This window comes from Staurois parvus, unplaced genomic scaffold (genome assembly GCF_062004578.1).
Source record: "Staurois parvus isolate SC_StPar_1 unplaced genomic scaffold, SC_StPar_1.0 ptg000966l, whole genome shotgun sequence".
Classification (NCBI taxonomy): Eukaryota; Metazoa; Chordata; class Amphibia; order Anura; family Ranidae; genus Staurois; species Staurois parvus.
In genome coordinates, this window is record NW_028318762.1 from 429,561 (window position 1) to 451,301 (window position 21,741).

Below are 21,741 nucleotides of genomic sequence, written 5' to 3' on the forward strand. Positions count from 1 at the left end.
ATAGACACGTATGAAGGCATAATCCGCCATTCCCATGTGATTGCTCTCCATTGTCCGGTCTCTATCCTCACAGAGCCTGTTATTTGGGTAATTTCTGCAAATACTTCTCTTGGCTCGTAATCCAGCCGCCGCTAAAAGCATTTCCAGATAATAATCCACATCCTTTTGTATCGGCTCAAACCTTAAACTGCTTTCCTACATAGATCCAATCATGGCGTAGCCTGTAGTTACTGAAATTACACAGCAAAGACAGATCGCTGCACGTTTATCGGGGATTTGGCGACTTGTCTTACAAGCACGGAATTACTCATTTCAATGACTACGAGACTGGAAAAAAAATTGCAAAGGAAATGCTGGAAAGTCTGCGCACAAAATGACAGCCTTTATCCGCAGCTCCCATTACTATGGTCTCTGAGCTATTCCCGGTGCAGAGGAAACACGCACATCTTAAGGATCAGAGGCAAGTTAGTCAGAAGACTAGATCCTCTTTAAAGTGGTTGTAAACCTCTGAAATGGAATATGAACAAAGCATATCCCTCTATAGCACATGTCAAACACAAGATCTGCGGGCCAAGTTCGGCCCCCCAGGCCATGTTATTTGGCCCTCATACCTCTGCTACAGCTGTGGCACCCCCCATTGTTTCCCCCCCCAACTTGTCTCAGCAGAGAGGAGGACAGAACTCCTCCAGCAGATCCTACACTTCTCTGTGTAGCTGTGGAGAGTCTAGTCTCTCCCACATCTCAGCAGTTGGCAGCAAAGAGGAGGACAGACCTTGTCCTACAGATCCAGCACTTTATCTGTACAGCTGCAGCACCTCCCTTGTCTCCACCTTCACCTTGTCTCAGCAAAGAGGAGGACAGAATTCCTCCACCAGATCCTGTGTTTCTTCATGCAGGCACAGAGGCTAGGCTCTCCCACCCCTCCATCCCATCTCAGCAGTTGGCAGCAAAGAGGAGGACAGAACTTGTCCTACAGATCCAGCACCTCTCTGTGCAGCTGCAGCACCTCCCTTGTCTCCACCTTCACCTTGTCTCAGTAAAGAGGAGGACAGAATTCCTCCACCAGATCCTGTGTTTCTCCATGCAGGCACAGAGGCTAGGCTTTCCCACCCCCTACTACCCCCCCCCCCATCTTGCAGTGGGCAGCAGAGAGGAGGACAAAACGCCTTCTACAAATCCTGCACCTCTCTGTGCATCCACAGCACCCCTCGTCTCCGCCTTCCCTGGTCTCAGCATTCAGCAGATTCTGACAGTTGAATGCAGCCCTCCTCTGGCCCTCCTGCAGACCCTGCAGTTTCTGTTTCCCAGCTCCTCCTCCAGCTTCTTCCCGGCACCAGCACAAGATAAGGGGGTGCACTGTGATGTAAGGGAGGGTGGAGGACTCTTGACTTTTGATGGTGGGGGGGCGCTCTTCTGGACATCTAGTTTTACAGATACAACTGGCCCTTTGAGGACAACCATAATGCTGATGCGGCCCGTGATGAAATTTCTCTGTAGTGTGTACTTGCCTCAATCCAAAGCACTTATTGTGATTTCTGTCTGCTCTCTCATTCCTCTGCTCTCTGCATGAGTCACTTCTGACAGTCTATGCCAACAATGGCTCCAACTCCACTCCAGCACACAGAAGGCAACTGACAGCCACCGATGTGCATGTCTCCCTATGAGACTTTGTACAGGAAGGTGTGACCTTTCCCTCCACTCATGTCTCAGATTACACTCAGCTCTCCTCTCTATGCTGTGCAGTGTGTGACATCAGATCCCCACTCCCTGCCTTCTGTAGTTAAGAAATAGCCTTTGATCTGTGTGTTTTAGGAGGCTGTAGAGAAGAATGGGCTTTAGATAAACAGGTACAACTTATGTAGGAGGATTTCTGTCAGCTCAGTGTATCATCTAAGGCCAGTTACTTCAGTGGGTATATGTAGTGATGTATTTAGGTTTTGTGCTGCCCTAGGCAACACAAAAATCGTCTGCCCCCACGGACACCGACCAACACCACCCCCTCCTTCCCCCTCGCGTGGAGAGAGCCTGACATTGACCAACAACACCCCTGCCCCCCACCCGGGAGAGCCTTTGACTACGCCCCCCCTACACTCATCTTCACAGCTCCAGACATCCCCGGGAACAGGAGTCAGGCTCTAAATACACCATCAAGCAGCCCCTCTCAGATCCCACCTGGTTCCCATGGCGCACGTGTCCCTTCTCTCATCCCTTCTTCTGGGGGGGAAGGTGCTGCCCACTTGAAAATCGCCGCCCTAGGCAAGTGCCTTGTTTGCCTTGTGGTATATGTAGGGGTTTACAACCACTTTAAGTCACATTTCCTCCAGATTACATGGAGGACACTGAGAAGATCGAGCATCTAATACTGCGCTCCTATGCTCACAGTATTGCTCCCTTCATGAGAGCCAACCATCGGCCACCTTTGCTCTACAGCTCTGAGGATGTTCAGCCAAACACCTGAAGACACCTGAAGACACCTGAAGACACCAGAAGACACCGGCTCAGCTCTTCCGCAATGTACAACAACACGGATATGAAGTATAGACTTGTGTATATACAGAATGTATGTCCTCTATGCTTCGTGCATCCTGCCGAGTAGTTATGTTCATGCTCTGTTAAATCGGTGATCCAGTCTAAATCCACAGAGGATTCGATTATCACGGCTGACTCGCCCACACAACAACATGTCATACTAACTTCAAGCAAAGGGGAACGTAAAAGCAACCATGTAGCATCTGATGTTATTTTTAAAATGACTTCCAGCAATCCCTTATGCCTCTCAGAGAATCCCTGCACAGCCGGAGGGGTCGCCTCACGCAGCGTCTGCAAGTGAAATCCGATTTGCTATTGACTCCCCCCCCCCCCAAGTAAACTGCCAGGTTTAAAAGCAAGCCGAAAGGTCAAAAAGAAGTGAAATGAGGACCTGTCTAAACATCTGCATTCTTTCATCCATGAGCAATGGACCATTCTGCTGTGAAGTTGTTCAGTGCGGACAAGCTTCCACCAAAAGGTACCAATCTGTACTATGGGTAGAACCTACAGGGTCTCAAAGTGTCACCTTGACAAGATTCAGTGATGCAAATGCCGCAAAATAGAATCGAAAATCCCCGGTGAGCAGGCGTTTGCCAAAGTTTGAGAAGTAACCACATCCACCAAGAGCGTCCCGTGTCTCCACGGTGGTAGACCTTGGCTGAGGTCCATGAGGTCCTTGAAATTATTCCATGCATGTATAGCTGCTACTTCCACGTGATAGTTTAAGAAAAAAAGAACAAAAAAACCCCAAACTAAGCCCTTTCTTGTGCTGTACTCATTAGAAACAAGTCCGTGTAACGATCGTGACATCCTCAGCACAGAATGTGACTTTCCTGTCCCATCATGACGGGGTAGAAGTTGTTGTCTGGAGAGCACTGCTCCGTTTCGTCTGGGACTTGTGGTGGGCTCAGAGAGCTTCTTCCGCTGTCATTGTCTTTACCTGTCAATGAGAAACAGAAGACAGTTTGTAACGTTGGTAGCAAATTGAACTTCCTGTACGGGAAAATGGGAGACATGCTGTAAATTATAACCACATTAGAATCAGATCCATTTGTTTTGGGTCCCTTTTGATTGATTTTGATAAGGAAGGCAATAGGCACAGAAAAGCCATCTGTACTGGCATGACCCTTCCCCATCAGACACCAAATGGCTACAAGTGCATCCTACAGGCAGGTGCCTAGGTTTGACCAATCGCTCTATGCTCCCTGGATTCCTGCAGGAGCATGATCGTTTTATTCTGAACTCAGTGATGCCCCCTTTCCCCCACTTTCCCCCCTTTTCATCCAGCCTCATGGGACACAAGCAGCACAATGGCTAAGTCACTGGTGCCCAATCTGCAGGCCTTTGGTATATGATGTGCGGCCCTCGGACCTCTGCAATTAACATTGATTAGGGTAATAGCATTGATCTCCACCAGCCACATACAACATCTTCTCATTTTTGTAGTGTCTTCTGCAGCATATCCCCAGCCAACAATGTATCCTGTCCCGACTCTCTGGCCCTCATTTCCTCTATTAGGTCCACACTTTCTGACCCTCATCTCCTTTATTAGGTCCTCACTCTCTGACCCTCATTTTCTGTATTAGGTCCACACGCTCTGACCCTCATTTCCTATATTACGTCTCCACTCTCTGACCCTCATTTCCTCTATTAGGTCTCCATTCTTTGACCCTCATTTTCTCTATTAGGTCCCCGCTCTCTGACCCTCATTTTCTGTATTAGGTCCACACTCTCTGACCTTCATATTCTCTATTAGGTTCCCTTTCTCTGACCCTCATTTCCTCTATTAGGTTCCCACTCTCTGACCCTCATTTCCTTTATAAGGTCCCCACTCTCTGACCCTCATTTCCTCTATTAGGTCCCCACTCTCTGACAGTCCTCTAAAGAATTTGCATGTTCTCCCTGTGCCTGCTTGGGTTTTCTCCAGGTACTCTGGTTTTCTCCCACATACATGTATGTATGAATGTGAGTTAGGGACCTTAGATTGTACACCCCTTTGAGGGTTAGGGACTGATGTAACTGCGTGTAATTAAGAAATAGAATGGCTGGCACAGCATAAACTAGCAGTACATTCCTTTGTCTTCGGGTTAAGTTCCCTCCACCCAGAGCTGTCATGAAATGTTCCTATTGAAGTGTAGCAGAGACTGGACTCCCCTCCATCTCATAATTCAGTGCCTGAGTAAGCCATCGCTAGGCCCAGGCGTTCTCACATAGGGGGTATCAGTACTCATTTGAGAAAGTCACACTGTACTGATCAGACATGGTTACTTCACATCAACCTTTTCAACACAGAAGAACCCCTGCTAAGAATTACTACATCTACAACTCATGATATTTTAGTGTGATGGTCAGTGGGAAGAATGTCCCTTACATTGGGGGTCAGTGGGAAGAATGTCCCTTACATTGGGGGTCAGTGGGAAGAATGTCCCTTACATTGGGGGTCAGTGGGAAGAATGTCCCTTACATTGGTGGTCAGTGGGAAGAATGTCCCTTACATTGGTGATCAGTGGGAAGAATGTCCCTTACATTGGGGGTCAGTGAGAAGAATGTCCCTTACATTGGTGATCAGTGGGAAGAATGTCCCTTACATTGGGGGTCAGTGAGAAGAATGTCCCTTACATTGGGGATCAGTGGGAAGAATGTCCCTTACATTGGGGGTCAGTGGGAAGAATGTCCATTACATTGGGGGTCAGTGGGAAGAATGTCCCTTACATTGGTGATCAGTGGGAAGAATGTCCCTTACATTGGTGGTCAGTGGGAAGAATGTCCCTTACATTGGAGGTCAGTGGGAAGAATGTCCCTTACATTGGAGGTCAGTGGGAAGAATGTCCCTTACATTGGGGGTCAGTGGGAAGAATGTCCCTTACATTGGTGGTCAGTGGGAAGAATGTCCCTTACACTGGGGGTCAGTGGGAAGAACGTCCCTTACATTGGAGGTCAGTGGGAAGAATGTCCCTTACATTGGAGGTCAGTGGGAAGAATGTCCCTTACATTGGGGGTCAGTGGGAAGAATGTCCCTTACATTGGTGGTCAGTGGGAAGAATGTCCCTTACATTGGTGATCAGTGGGAAGAAGGTCCCTTACATTGGAGGTCAGTGGGAAGAATGTCCCTTACATTGGTGGTCAGTGGGAAGAATGTCCCTTACATTGGAGGTCAGTGGGAAGAATGTCCCTTACATTGGGGGTCAGTGGGAAGAATGTCCCTTACATTGGTGGTCAGTGGGAAGAATGTCCCTTACATTGGAGGTCAGTGGGAAGAATGTCCCTTACATTGGTGGTCAGTGGGAAGAATGTCCCTTACATTGGTGATCAGTGGGAAGAATGTCCCTTACATTGGGGGTCAGTGGGAAGAATGTCCCTTACATTGGGGGTCAGTGGGAAGAATGTTCCTTACATTGGTGGTCAGTGGGAAGAATGTCCCTTACATTGGTGATCAGTGGGAAGAATGTTCCTTACATTGGTGGTCAGTGGGAAGAATGTCCCTTACATTGGTGGTCAGTGAGAAGAATGTCCCTTACATTGGTGATCAGTGGGAAGAATGTCCCTTACATTGGTGGTCAGTGGGAAGAATGTGGGAAGCGGGACTGCGGCGGGCATTCTGACACTGGTGGGGGGGAACTGACTTGGTGTCACTGACATCCCCAGTGACACCAATACAGTGATCGGTGCTAATGAAAAGCACTGACACTAATACTGTAAAAGCACTGTACTAATGGTACTGGGCAGGAAGGGGTTAACATGAGGGGCCATCAAAGGGTTACCTGTGTGCTGTGTTACTAGTGAGTCATGCTGTGCAGAGATACAAAGCAGCATGTCCGTGTTGACAGATGTTTACACACAGGTCTCTCCCCTGTCAGCTTACCCTGACGATCGCCAAGTGCTGGCCGGGAATTTCCGGCTGGGACCCGTTGATTGACATCCCTAACTGCCAATAGCGGTGCCGCCCTGCCCAGAAATGGAAATCATGTATATATATGTGATTTTGCGCAGCCCTGCCGCTCCGTAGCAGTACTTCTATTAAAGGGCGGGGGGGGGGGGGGAAAGTGGTTAATATTTTTTATATTGTTAGAGAAGAACCAAGCACAAGCTAAATTTCCGCTATTTAAAAAGCCGTTTTATGGGTTGGCAGAAGATCTCGGAGTCATTTGCAGTAAAAGCCGATATTGATTTGCGCTCATCCTTCATAACCGAGAGAAGCCGGGCCCGAGATGGGGAAAGCGATATTTTGTTTCTAAATTTTAAATCAGGCCTGAAGTAAACAAGGCTGGAAACTAATCAACTCTAATCCCGGATTAGTTTCCAAACAGGATCAAAGCATGAAGTAAAGTCAGGTCATCCAACCAAAATGCAATGGTGTCTTCAGGATTATAGCCTGCAGCCAGCATTACCAAGGAATATGGAAAGGTATGTCTGCCGTGTCACTCAGCAAGACCCCGTCTCTAAGCTAAAACAGTAAATAAAGTTCGACCTGCAAAAAAAGTAAATGCTTAAAGGGGGGGTTGAATCTGCTGGGAGCGTCTTAGCAACATCCTAGCAACAAGGCAGGATGGGATGATGCCATCTCTGGGAGTTTTTCAGCTCGGCTACAGAAGGTATGTCAACGGCCTACACCTATAGCAAGTACATAATTTAACTTGGTCAGAGCTGGACAGTTTTTATCTACAGACACACCTTACCTGCATAGGCAGTTTTTCGGTAAAGGTGAACTAATGCAGGCCATACATGGTTCGAATTCCGAACTATTTTTTTGTCCGAAGATCGAAAACGTTGTTTGCTCGGTAATCCAATGATGCCATCAATGATTTTGAAAATCGGCCGACCAAGTCATAAAGTTCACCCCATATAACAGGCGAAACCTCTGTTCCTTCCAGGTCATGGCGCATATTCTTTTCGGAAAAACGATCGTACGATTTGACTGTCAAAATTACCTATGATTAAGTTTCTTGCCAAACTGTGTCCTTCAATGAACCCCTGTTCTTCAGAACCTGGTTTTCAATCTGTAAAATAGGGTGGAAGATCAACTTTTGAGCCAGAAGATCTCTTTGTAGATGAAGACACAAAGGGGTGCCCCCAACCAGGCGCACTGTGTCAGTATGCCAGGGTCAACGAGGCCAATCTAGAGCCATAAGAATTACCATAATTCCCTATGGTAAATATACTTGCCAGGCTGTGTCCCCCAGTGAACCCCATCTTTCAGAACCTGGCTTTCAATAGTGAGGCCGTCAAAGCCAGCAAAGGTAAAATTGGGAGAAAGATCAGCTCTTGGGAAAGAAGATCTCTTTGTAGATGAAGATACCAAGAGGTGCCCACAACCAGGCGCACTGTGTCAGCATGCCAGAGTCAATGAGGCCAATCTGGAGCCATAAGAATTACCATAATTCCCTATGGTAAAGATACATGCCAGGCTGTGTCCCCCAGTGAACCCCGTCTTTCAGAACCTGGCTTACAATAGTGAGGCCGTCAAAGCCAGCAAAGGTAAAATAGAGAGAAAGATCAGCTCTTAGGAAAGAAGATCTCTTTGTAGATGAAGACACCAGGATCAGCATGCCAGGGTCAACGAGGCCAATCTGGAGCCATAAGAATTACCATAATCCCCTTTGGTCAAGATTCTTACCAAAGTGTGTCCTTCAATGGAACCCCTGTCCTTCAGAACCTGGTGGAAGACCAACCAGGTGCACCGTGTCAGCGTACTAGGATCAACGAGGTTAATCCGGAGCCACGAGTATTACTGGACTTCCCTATGGTCAAGATTCTTTCTAAACTGTGTCCTTCAATGAACCCCTGCCCTTCAGAACTTGGCTTTCAATAGGCAGGTCCTTAAAGCCAGTGAAGGTAAAACAGGATGGAAGATCAGCTCTTGGGATAGAAGATCCATCCGTAGATAAAGAAGCCAAGGGGTTCCCACAACCAGAAACACTGTGTCAGCATACCAGGGTCACCAAGGCCAATCTGGAGCCACAAGAATGACCAGAATTTCCTACAGTCAAGACTCTTGCCAGGCTCTGTCCCCCAATGAACCCCATCCTTCAGAACCTGGCTTTCAATAGTCAGGCCGTCAAAGCCAGGTAAAATAGGGTGGAAGATCAGCTCTTAGAACAGAAGATCCACCCATAGATGAAGACAACAAGAAGAACCTGTGATAAAGTGCAGTGTCAACGTACCAGGGTCAATGAGACCAATGCGGGGCCATGAGAATGACAGGAAATACCACTTTACCAGAATCTAACAGTTACACAGAGAAGTCCATTAAGGAAATCCATTAAAATCCATAAGAGATTCCACAGATAAAATAAAGATTGTATTTTCTGGCAGATCTTGCTACATATAACTAAACGGGCGTTGATTTACATTTTATTTGGGGTTCCTCCACTTTAATCTGACATTACTGGAGATGAAATGTGTGTCGGGTGTGGGCTGGTTCCATGTAATAAAATGTTATATGAGGCTCTAGAAGACAAATGACTATTATATTACACTGATGGAACAGTAATGACAGCCTTGTAGACAGTAATCTGCTTTATTTTGCTGCTCAAGTCAATTCCAGGAGCTCGTAGTTCCTTGTCACTGTGCCTGACAGTCAGGAGCGATATAAAACAGCTACATTTACTGCTGTGCTGGTGTTCCTGGAGAAAGGTAATACAGAATATACTTTAAAATAATCAGATCGTAACTGAGATAGGTCTGCCATGAAATGAAGCCAACGGCAAACTCCATTAACTTTAGTTTTTCTTTTCCGGACTAAAAAATGAACTAATCTTTATAGATCATTGAAGTTTCCAGCTGTGGAGTCCACAGTGAGCTTTACACTCAATCCCTACCATCCTATATTCTGCTGCTAGACCAGCATTTCCCAAACTTTTATTTCCCAGAAGGAAATCCTAACATGTTCAGGTTTGAGGAACCCCTAGTTAAACTGATTTATTAGGGGAAAAATGCTCCTTACATTGGGGGTCAGTGGGAAGAATGTTCCTTACATTGGGGGTCAGTGGGAAGAATGTCCCTTACATTGGTGATCAGTGGGAAGAATGTCCCTTACATTGGTGATCAGTGGGAAGAATGTCCCTTACATTGGGGGTCAGTGGGAAGATTGTCCCTTACATTGGTGATCATTGGGAAGAATGTCCCTTACATTGGGGATCAGTGGGAAGAATGTCCCTTACATTGGGGGTCAGTGGGAAGAATGTCCCTTACATTGGGGGTCAGTGGGAAGAATGTCCCACACATTGGTGATCAGTGGGAAGAATGTTCCTTACATTGGGGGTCAGTGGGAAGAATGTCCCATACATTGGGGGTCAGTGGGAAGAATGTCCCTTACATTGGGGATCAGTGGGAAGAATGTCCCTTACATTGGTGATCAGTGGGAAGAATGTCCCTTACACTGGGGATCAGTGGGAAGAATGTCCCTTACATTGGGGGTCAGTGGGAAGAATGTCCCTTACATTGGGGGTCAGTGGGAAGAATGTCCCTTACATTGGGGGTCAGTGGGAAGAATGTTCCTTACATTGGAGGTCAGTAGGAAGAATGTCCCTTAGATTGGTGCTCAGTGAGAAGAATGTCCCTTACATTGGTGGTCAGTGGGAAGAATGTTCCTTACATTGGGGGTCAGTTAGAAGAATGTTCCTTACATTGGTGGTCAGTGGGAAGAATGTCCCTTACATTGGGGGTCAGTGGGAAGAATGTCCCTTACATTGGGGGTCAGTGAGAAGAATGTCCCTTACATTGGGGGTCAGTGGGAAGAATGTTCCTTACATTGGTGGTCAGTGGGAAGAATGTCCCTTACATTGTTGGTCAGTGGGAAGAATGTCCCTTACATTGGTGGTCAGTGGGAAGAATGTCCCTTACATTGGGGGTCAGTGGGAAGAATGTCCCTTACATTGGAGGTCAGTGGGAAGAATGTCCCTTACATTGGGGGTCAGTGGGAAGAATGTCCCTTACATTGGTGGTCAGTGGGAAGAATGTCCCTTACATTGGTGATCAGTGGGGAGAATGTCCCTTACATTGGGGGTCAGTGAGAAGAATGTCCCTTACATTGGTGATCAGTGGGAAGAATGCCCCTTACATTGGTGGTCAGTGGGAAGAATGTCCCTTACATTGGGGGTCATTGGGAAGAATGTCCCTTAGATTGGGGGTCATTGGGAAGAATGTCCCTTACATTGGGGGTCAGTGGGAAGAATGTCCCTTACATTGGGGGTCAGTGGGAAGAATGTCCCTTACATTGGTGATCAGTGGGGGGAATGCTCCTTACATTGGTGGTCAGTGAGAAGAATGTTCCTTATATTGGGGGTCAGTGAGAAGAATGTTCCTTATATTGGGGGTCAGTGAGAAGAATGTTCCTTATATTGGGGGTCAGTGAGAAGAATGTTCCTTATATTGGGGGTCAGTGAGAAGAATGCCCCTTTTATTGGCTGTCTGTGGCCATAGGCACGATCAGTGGATGACTTCGGAGGTCAACTTTAGTGAGGACGGTGCTAATAAATAGCGAGGTTCTACTGCAGTTGGCATGCATTTACAAAGTAGTGATGTCAGGGACAGGGACCCTCAGGTGAAAGATGTCTAGCTTTGGAAGGTTCCAATGGAGGAGGGACAGTGCAGGAACCGTACGCCTGAGCTGCTACTATTGTCCTCCTTTCTTCTGCCTTTCAGGTTACCTTCTCGCCACACTGCCCCCTGGTCACCTTCTTCGTCAGATGCTGTTCGGTATCGAAAACCTGCAAACAAGTGTTCCACAGTATTGGGACTGTGTTCTACGAGTCCTTTTGTAAGGTGCTGTTGTACTGGATTGTTGTACTGGATTCGGCTGTGATATTCAGGCCCTTTTGCCATCTTGTTGGAACTTTGAATTAATACATTGTGGTGCATTCCTCGGCTTCTGTGTGCATTTATTCCACTTTGGGCACCAAACATCTGGCCCCTCTTACATACTGGCTCTGTCAGGTGGTGTTGGCCCCAGAACTGTGCAGGCACCATAAGATGGGAGGTCAAACATCCACAACTCAGGGGACCACGTTCAACCTCTGGAGCAACCCTAGTTTTCCATGGAACCCTAACTGAGAATGGCAGACGGAACAATTAAAAGTTGTAGTTAAAGTGACTCACTGAAATTTAAAAAAAAAACAACTGCTGTAAAAGAAGAGTTTTGATACGTACCTAGTTCACTGTTGGATTTGTGAAATCTTTGCTCTGTTGAAGAGCAAACCAGCCTGAAGAAACTAGAAAATTTGGCAAATTTCAAGGATGTTGGATGCCTGGATCTGCCACTGTACTACATGGTTCCTCCCAGCAGCCCTACATTGCTGCTGGGTCTTGTATTGACATAAGGTCAGCAAGCATCACTACGGAGTGTGGCAGGGGGTGCAGGAATCGTACAAACACAAAGGTGTCAGAGATGGAGATACTTCAGGAGGGTCTGTTCTGCGGCAGAGGGAAGATTCTATAAAGGGGCACCAGAACAGGGAGGTATAAAGTCACTTCTCTTACAGGAGGCTTTGTGTTCCTTTTTATTTGAGCAACAAAATTACTTTAAACCTGATCTCCAGGCACAAAAAAATTCATTTACTGTTGTGTTCAAAATAATAGCAGTGTGTTGAAAAAAAGTGAGTAAAGCTGAAAATCCTTCTAATCCTTTTATTTCCATCCACACAAATGCATTGGGAACACGACACATTCTATTCCAAATCACAACATGAAGAAAAATACATCAAATTTGTGTTGTTCCTCTAAAAAAATGGAAGAAAAGTGAATATTAGACGGTTCAAAAAAATGGCCGTGTTTGTATTCTTCTTTACAAACTCAAACATTCACTATATAAACTGAGAAATGTTTGAAGATTTTGCTTTCCTTTGAATGACTTCATGAATATTTGGTTGTAGTCGCACTGTTTCTGAGAACTGCTGTACATCTGTGTTGCATGGAGTCCCCCAACTTCTGGCCCCTGTGATCAGGTATTCCAGCCCAGGATGATTGGACCACATTCCACAGTTCTTCTCTATTTCTTGGTTTTGCCTCAGAAACGGCATTTTTGATGTCACCCCACAAGTTTTTTATTGGATGAAGATCCGGGGATTGGGCTGGCCACTCCATAACGTCCATCTTGTTGGTCTGGAACCAAGATGTTGCACGTTTACTGGTGTGTTTGGGGTCGTTGTCTTGTTGGAACACCCATTTCAAGGGCATTTCCTCTTCAGCATAAGGCAGCATGACCTCTTCAAGTATTCTGATGGATTCAAACTGATCCATGATCCCTGGTATGCCATAAATAGGCCCAACACCGTAGTATGAGAAACATCCCCGTATCATGATGCTTGCACCACCATGCTTCACGGTCTTCACAGTGTACTGTGGCTTGAATTCAGTGTTTGGGGGTCGTCTGACAAACTGTCTCCGCCCACTAGACTCAAAAAGAACAATCTTACTTTCATCAGCCCACAAAATGTTGCCCCATTTCTCTTTAGGCCAGTCAATGTGCTCTTTGGCAGATTGTAACCTCTTCAGCACGTCTTTTTCCCAACAGTGGGACTTTGCGGGGACTTCTTGCAGATAGCTTGGCTTCACATCGGCGTCTTCTAATTGTAACAGTCCTCACAGGGAACGTCACACCTTCTTTCATCTTCCTGGAGCTGATTGTTGGCTGAGTCCGCGCCATGTTGGCTATTCTTCTATCCATTCCAATGGTAGTTTTTCGCTTTCTTCCTCGTCTTTCAGGTTTTGGTTGCCATTTTAAAGCATTTGCCATCATTTTAGCTGAGCAGCCGATCATTTTCTGCACTTCTTTATATGTTTTCCCCTCCAATCAACTTTTTAGTCAAGGTACGCTGTTCTTCTGAACAATGTCTGGAACGACCCATTTTCCTCAGAATTTCAGAGAGAAATGCACTGTAACCAGCATGTCCAACATTTGCTGCCTTCCTTCCTTAAATAAGGGCAATAATTGCCACCTGTTTGTCAAAGAATGAATGACCTCACTTATAGAACTCCACACGGCTATTATTGTGAACACGCCCCTTTCAATGAGTGATTCAATGACACAGAATCAGCAGCATGCATGTCATGACTGTTGGGTCTGTTGGATTTCTATGACTCTACTACACCTGCTAGGAAATTATTTGCCATGTAGAAATATCATTTCCACCAAAAACAGTGATTGATCCGGTTAGTGATGTCTGACTGCTAGTATTTTGAACACAACTGTACATGTAGGCCCTTTAGTGCTAGATAGGTTTGTTGTTTTTAGCTTTGTTAGAAGTCTGGGATAAGTCAGCCTGAGAGTGAGGTAGTGAGGTAACCCCAGGACAGGCTGAGAGGCTCTATAGGTCAGGGCTTCTGGAGCCCTCCCAACCTTTCGGAAACTCTGAGAACTTTCTGTAAGAGGAAGGGAGGAGGCCCAGATCTGAATGTTTGAGGGAACTTGGCCAATCCCCAGGCAGGAGGCCAAGCATGGTGACCAAGGACAACCCTTAAGTATGGCAGAGCCTGAGCAGTAGAGGAGTCGGGTGGAGGATGGATTGAGAGAAGGCTGGAGTGTGGAGCCTGGGAGGGGGCCTACCTACTAGCTGGTTTCTGAACAGAAGGATCTCCACTGAACGACCATCTTCTAGGGAGGACAACCTGTACAGCAGGGAAGGAGCCAGCCCAGCAAAAGGCCTGAAAGCAACTACCAACCCACCATGTTGACAGGACAGTTTGAGTACTTCTACGCTCCCTGGGCCAGATAAAGGGAGAAGGCGGTCAGGTGTAACACCCAACTAGTTCTCATCTGGGACTACTTAATTGCTTGATCTGGAATCCCTTGCCCAGGGATACCCTCAGCGCAACCAGATGAAGAGGAAGGATTCATCTGGAGTCTGAGGAGGTACATCAAGGGGACTTCAGTGCTCCTTAAAGGGATGGCATTATTTTTCGGATCCATATTTTTGTACAGTGCAAGGGTTGCTAAGTAGTTTGTCCTGGAGATTACAGTTCTTTGGGCATCCCATATACCCCTAGATCCCATCCAAGTTGTCAACCCTCAATAAAAACAACTAAAAACCAGCTCAAGGACTGTTTACTGACTTCAAGTGTAGAAAATGTGTGTTGCCTGGCCCTGCAAAGCTTAGGGGGACCCAACCAAATCCACTGGCCATCAGGGGGGTAGCGCTATATACATACATTACTTAATAGCCACAAAGGACTTATATCCATTTCCTATGCCTGAGAATCCTTTGTAAACCCAAACATTACTTTGTAAAGTAGCAGTGACATCATCACTGTGCTGTACATTGTCTGAGCCGAGCTGTGGGAGGGGCCCAGCAGGCTCCACCCACTACAGCCTGCCTGCAGAAAACTACAAGAGGAGGCGGAGTCAGGACCAATCACCCTCCACAAGAGAGTGCAGCATGGCCGATCTTTATTACAAGCAGGTCCTGTATAGAAGAAAAGTGCAGGAATCGCCAGGAACTGGTTGTAATCCGTATGCTGCTAGTATTAGTAAAGAGATTGGAAGGTGGATTAGATTTTTTTGTTTTATACTGTTTTTTAATATTTCTTCAGTTACTTCCTGGTTTCTGGCCTAGGCAAATGATGTCATACATCCCAGAAATCTTCATGGGAGGAGGGGATTTCTCAGCTAAGCAGGGCCATGCTGATATCATCATGGGCCCCTGGGCAAAGTAATGCACAGGGGCCCCTACCAGCCTGCCCCTACTCTCAAGAATTAAAGTATAAATAGTTGATATAAATAAACATATATTTACAGTATTAGGACTTTCAATAAAATTGATTTTAAAGAATACGAAAACGTGCCATAAGTCAAAGACTAATCAGCACAAAAGGCGTGGGGGGGGGGGGTAAAGGAGGTATAAGGGCATGATACTGGGATCAGGAGGGCACAATACTGGGATTGGGAGGGCACAGTACAGGGGGAATCAGGAGGGCACAGTACAGGGGGAATCAGGAGGGCACAGTACAGGGGGAGTCAGGAGGGCAAAATGCTGGGATCAGGAGGGCACAGTACAGGGGGAGTCAGGAGGGCACAGTACAGGGGGGGTCAGGAGGGCACAATACTGGGATCAAGAGGGCACAATACTGGGATTGGGAGGGCACAGTACAGGGGGAGTCAGGAGGGCACAATACTGGGATCAGGGGGGCACAATACTGGGATCAGGAGGGCACAATACTGGGATCAGGAGGGCACAATACTGGGATCAGGAGGGCACAGTACAGGGGGAGTCAGGAGGGCACAATACTGGGATCAGGAGGGCACAATACTGGGATCAGGAGGGCACAATACTGGGATCAGGAGGGCACAATACTGGGATCAGGAGGGCACAGTACAGGGGGAGTCAGGAGGGCACAATACTAAGATCAGGAGGGCACAGTACAGGGGGAGTCAGGAGGGCACAATACTGGGATCAGGAGGACACAATACTGGGATCAGGAGGGCACAATACTGGGATCAGGAGGGCACAATACTGGGATCAGGAGGGCACAATACTGGGATCAGGAGGGCACAGTACAGGGGGAGTCAGGAGGGCACAGTACAGGGGGAGTCAGAAGGGCACAATACTGGGATCAGGAGGGCACAGTACAGGGGGAGTCAGGAGGGCACAATACTGGGATCAGGGGAGCACAATACTGGGATCAGGGGGGCACAATACTGGGATCAGGGGAGCACAATACTGGGATCAGGGGGGCACAATATTGGGATCAGGGGAGCACAATACTGGGATCAGGGGGGCACAATATTGGGATCAGGGGAGCACAATACTGGGATCAGGAGGGCACAATACTGGGATCAGGAGGGCACAATACTGGGATCAGGAGGGCACAATACTGGGATCAGGAGGGCACAGTACAGGGGGAGTCAGGAGGGCACAGTACAGGGGGAGTCAGGAGGGCACAATACTAGGATCAGGGGGCACAATACTGGGATCAGGGGGGCACAGTACAGGGGGGGGGGTCAGGAGGGCACAATACTGGGATCAGGGGGGCACAGTACAGGGGGAGTCAGGAGAGCACAGTACAGGTTCTGTAACGCTGCCTGGGCCATCCCTGGGACAGTTTAGTAAAAAGCGTGACTGTCCAAGCAAATCCGGGACAGTTAGAAATTATATTGTAATGCAGGATGATCATGCGGCCCCCATGCACCTGGGGCCCCTGTAGTGCTCAGGGGTACCCATGCATTAAAACAGCTCTGCAGGTAAGAAACCTCCCCACCCCCACCCCTTTTGCCTGTATGCATGCTTGAGCTAAGGACAGATGGATTCCAGGAAGTAAATGCTACATGAATCATCTGCCCTTACTCAAGATGGCCACAGCTAGAAGTGGGTGTTTTCTCAACAAAATAAAGCATGGGGACATGGATGGATGGATGGATGGATGGGGGAGTTTGCTTTGATTATTAAACATGAATGAAGTTTTCAGTTTGCGGGGCTCAGATGCCGTGTAGTTCCACTTGAAGGAGACTAATATTCATATCCGTGCCTCCTATACTTGGAGAAGATTTGTTTAGCTCGGATCTCAGCACAGACTTAGAGCAATGAGCGCAAAAATTCAGTATTCACGTAGCTCTCCGTATGACTTCATATAGACTTTCAGGGCACTTCACACTGACAGGCAGTCCGGGGCTCCTGAGCCCCTCCAGGCCGATCGTATAAACATGTCCTCCAGGTAGACAGGAGATCCTTCCAAGGAAAGCAGATGTCTGAACTGACATTTCTCGGAGTACTTAATGCAGCTCGGGCACAGCCAGCAATGTCCGAGGTGCTTCCAATGCCAAGCGAGTACTAATGAGAAGTGACATCTGTGCCTAGCACAGGGAGAGATCGTATATGGAGGATGTGTTCAGACTCGGCCCCCACCATCCCCACCATCCCCACCATCCCCACCATCGCTAAGAGTCCCCGGCAAAGCTTGGAGCCGCGTAACCTTCAATCATTCACTTTCAGCAAAAAGATGCTGAAGGTGTCAAACGGCTGAAGGTTACATTTGTTGGGTTTAGGAGTCAGGTATAGGAGAGGTATCCGCTCTCCCCGGACCCCGCATTCATTATATCCGCTCTCCCCGGACCCCGCATTCACTATATCCGCTCTCCCCGGACCCCACATTCACTATATCCACTCTCCCCGGACCCCGCATTCACTATATCCGCTCTCCCCGGACCCCGCATTCACTATATCCGCTCTCCCCGGACCCCGCATTCACTGTATCCGCTCTCCCCGGACCCCGCATTCACTATATCCGCTCTCCCCGGACCCCGCATTCACTATATCCGCTCTCCCCGGACCCCGCATTCACTATATCCGCTCTCCCCGGACCCCCCATTCACTATATCCGCTCTCCCTAGACCCCGCATTCACTATATCCGCTCTCCCTAGACCCCGCATTCACTATATCCTCTCTCCCCGGACCCCGCATTCACTATATCCGCTCTCCCCGGACCCCCCATTCACTATATCCACTCTCCCCGGACCCCGCATTTACTGTATCCGCTCTCCCCGGACCCCGCATTCACTATATCCGCTCTCCCCGGACCCCGCATTCATTATATCCGCTCTCCCCGGACCCCGCATTCACTATATCCGCTCTCCCCGGACCCCGCATTCAATATATCCGCTCTCCCCGGACCCCACATTCACTATATCCGCTCTCCCCGGACCCCGCATTCACTATATCCGCTCTCCCCGGACCCCGCATTCACTATATCCGCTCTCCCCGCATTCCGCATTCACTATATCCGCTCTCCCCGGACCCCGCATTCACTGTATCCGCTCTCCCCGGACCCCGCATTCACTATATCCGCTCTCCCCGGACCCCGCATTCACTATATCCGCTCTCCCCGGACCCGCATTCACTATATCCGCTCTCCCCGGACCCCGCATTCACTATATCCTCTCTCCCCGGACCCCGCATTCACTATATCCGCTCTCCCCGGACCCCGCATTCACTATATCCGCTCTCCCCGGACCCCGCATTCACTATATCCGTCCTTCCCGGACCCGGCATTCACTATATCCGCTCTTCCCGGACCCCGCATTCACTATATCCGCTCTCCCCGGACCCCGCATTCACTATATCCGCTCTCCCCGGACCCCCCATTCACTATATCCGCTCTCCCCGGACCCCTCATTCACTATATCCGCCCTCCCCAGACCCCCCATTCACTATATCCGCTCTCCCCGGACCCGCATTCACTATATCCGCCCTCCCCTGACCCCGCATTCACTATATCCGCTCTCCCCGGACCCCGCATTCACTATATCCGCTCTCCCCGGACCCCGCATCCACTATATCCGCTCTCCCAGGACCCCGCATTCACTATATCCGCTCTCCCCGGACCCCGCATTCATTATATCCGCCCTCCCCGGACCCCGCATTCACTATATCCGCCCTCCCCGGACCCCTCATTCACTATATCCGCCCTCCCCGGACCCCTCATTCACTATATCCGCTCTCCCCGGACCCCGCATTCACTATATCCGCTCTCCCCGGACCCCGCATTCACTATATCCGCTCTCCCCGGACCCCGCATTCACTATATCCGCTCTCCCCGGACCCCGCATTCACTATATCCGCTCTCCCCGGACCCCGCATTCACTATATCCGCTCTCCCCGGACCCCGCATTCACTATATCCGCTCTCCCCGGACCCCGCATTCACTATATCCGCTCTCCCCGGACCCCGCATTCACTATATCCGCTCTCCCCGGACCCCGCATTCACTATATCCGCTCTCCCCGGACCCCGCATTCTTTCTTCTTTTTCCTTCTTTCTTTTATCTTCCTTCTTTTTTCTTCTTCCTTCTTTCTTCTTCTTCCTTTTTCTTTCGTCTTCCTTTTTTCATCTTCCTTCTTCTTCCTCCTTTCTTCCTCTTCTTTGTTCTTCTCATCCCTAACAGTTTTCTCAGCACTTTACCATATAAAAGGAGACAGAACAGTTGCAATACAATTCAATACCAGAGGGTTGGAGGGGGGTTTGGTCTCCCTAAAAAGATGAGTTTTTGGGGTTATTCGCATAAGAGGTAAATAATAAATCACGCAGAGGAACAAACGGACCTTTCCCCATGTTCTGTACACCTGATAGGACTTCACATTCTTCTGTGAGAAGACACTTTGCCCCAGAAACCATCTCCTGCCGGCAATCTCGGCCTGGCTTTATCACTTCTGCAAATCACTGGTCTGTCATCTATAATTTAGCATTGACTTTTTGGATAATGTTAGTTCTTAGCGTTCCCTGGTGTTACATTGCCGGTTTGTTCTTCCCATCACGTATATTTTTTTTTAGAAACACTGTATATTGCTGAATAAATATGAGGCCAGTTTTTCACAAATATGTACGTGTTTAGCAATGTTGAAAGGCCAGCATACCTCCTTCATGAGACCTGAGACCTTTCTATGTTCTTCTGTCATGTAAATTCTCTTTTTTAATAAGATTGGAACAAAAAGAGATTATAACATTTCCCTTAACCCCTCGCCTACCAGGCACTTATACCCCCTTATTTACCAGGCCAATTTTCAGCTTTCAGCGCTGCCGCACTTTGATTGACAATTGCGCGGTCATGCAACATTGTACCCATATGAAATTTTGATCATTTTTTTTCTCACAAATAGAGCTTTCTTTTGGTGGTATTTAATCGCCACTGGGCGCTTTACTTTTTGCGCTATAAATAAAAAAAGTGCAAAAAATTTGAAAAAAAACAAAAAGTTTTTGTTTCTTTTATAAAATTTTTCAAACAGGTATTTTTTCTCCTTCACTGATGTGCGTTGATGAGGCAGCACTGATGGGCACTGATAGGCGGCACTGATGGGAACTGATAGGCAGCACTAAAGGGCACTGATAGGCAGTACTAATGAGGTGGCACGGATAGGCGGCACTGATATGCAGCACTGATAGGCGGCACTGATAGGTGACACTGATTATGGGTACTGATAGACGGCACTGACTGGCATCACTTATGGGCACTGACTGGCGGCACTGACTGGCACAACCCCTGGGCACTGACTGGTGGCACTGACTGGCAGCACTGCTGGGCTGCACTGGTGGGTGGCACTGGTGGGCAGCACTGGTGGGTGGCACTGGTGGGCAGCACTGGTGGGTGGGCACAGGTGGGTGGCACTGGTGGGCACAGGTGGGTGGGCACAGGTGGGTGGCACTGCTGGGCACAGGTGGGTGGCACTTCTGGGCACAGGTAGGTGGCACTGCAGAGTGGCACAGGTGGGTGCACTGCTGGGCACAGGTGAGGGCACTGCTGGGCACAGGTGGGTGCACTGCTGGGCACGGGTGGGCGGAGCTAGTGGGCGCACTGCTGGGCACAGGTGGGCGGAACTTGCGGGTGTCACTGCTGGGCACCGATCATCAGGGCACTGATCATCAGTGCCCTGATGATCGGTGCCGTTCCCCGCTCTGACAACTGCCGGTTCTCGGCAGTACTTTCCTCACGATCTGACAGCGTGAGGAAAGTGCAGCCGAGAACCGGCACTTGCATTTCCCTCTGATCAGCGTGTCATTGGACACCGCTGATCACGTGGTAAAAGGCCGCTGTGATTGGCCTTTTACCACATCACGTGATCAGCTGTGTCCGTAGGACACAGCGATCACGGAGATCGCCGGGTGCGCATCCCCTGGGGCGCGCAGGAGAGCGCGTTCTGGCTGGATGTCATATGACGTCCACCCAGAACTGGCCGGCCGCAGTGCAGCCGTCATTCGGCTATCTGCGGTCGGCTACTAGTTATGGTGGTTCTAAAGGCTAAAGATTTTATACCTTCATGCATTCTTTGAATGAAGGTAAAAAACCTTCTGTGTGCAGCTCCCCCCTCAGCCCCTCCAATACTTACCTGAACCCCATTGCGATCCAGCACTGTGTACAAGAGCCTTGGCTCTCTCAGGTCTTTCTGTCCTCATTAGCTGTGGCGCATGGGCTGTAGTAATGGTGCTGCAGGAACAGTTAAAGGGCAAACATTTATAAACCTAATACAATTTTATGGTACAGTTTATAGAGGCCCCTACTAGGAATGATGCTCTGCTGGACCTGGTCATCTCAAACCATGCAGAGCTTATTACGAATGTTCATATAAAAGAACATCTGAGTAGCAGTGACCATAACATGATTTCATGTATTGATAATTGTAAATAACAAGCACATACAGGAAAAATAAAACCGCTCAACCTTAAGAGAGCTAATTTTCCAAGGCTGAGAGCTTCTCTCCAAGACTTAGACTGGGAGGGAATATTGGCATTGATC

At 48.4% G+C, this 21,741-nt stretch overlaps 1 protein-coding gene across 1 annotated transcript in view; it reads right to left on the reverse strand.

The window, feature by feature from the left end:
- Nucleotides 1-1,137: 1,137 nt before the first annotated feature.
- The window catches only part of ZMAT4 (zinc finger matrin-type 4), a 589,057-nt gene continuing 568,453 nt past the window's right edge, over nucleotides 1,138-21,741 (reverse strand). The window contains exon 7 of the mRNA XM_089657134.1: nucleotides 1,138-3,469. Within this exon, the coding sequence (XP_089513260.1) occupies nucleotides 3,342-3,469 (128 nt within the window). The 3' untranslated portion in view covers nucleotides 1,138-3,341. The remainder of the gene's footprint in view (nucleotides 3,470-21,741) is intronic.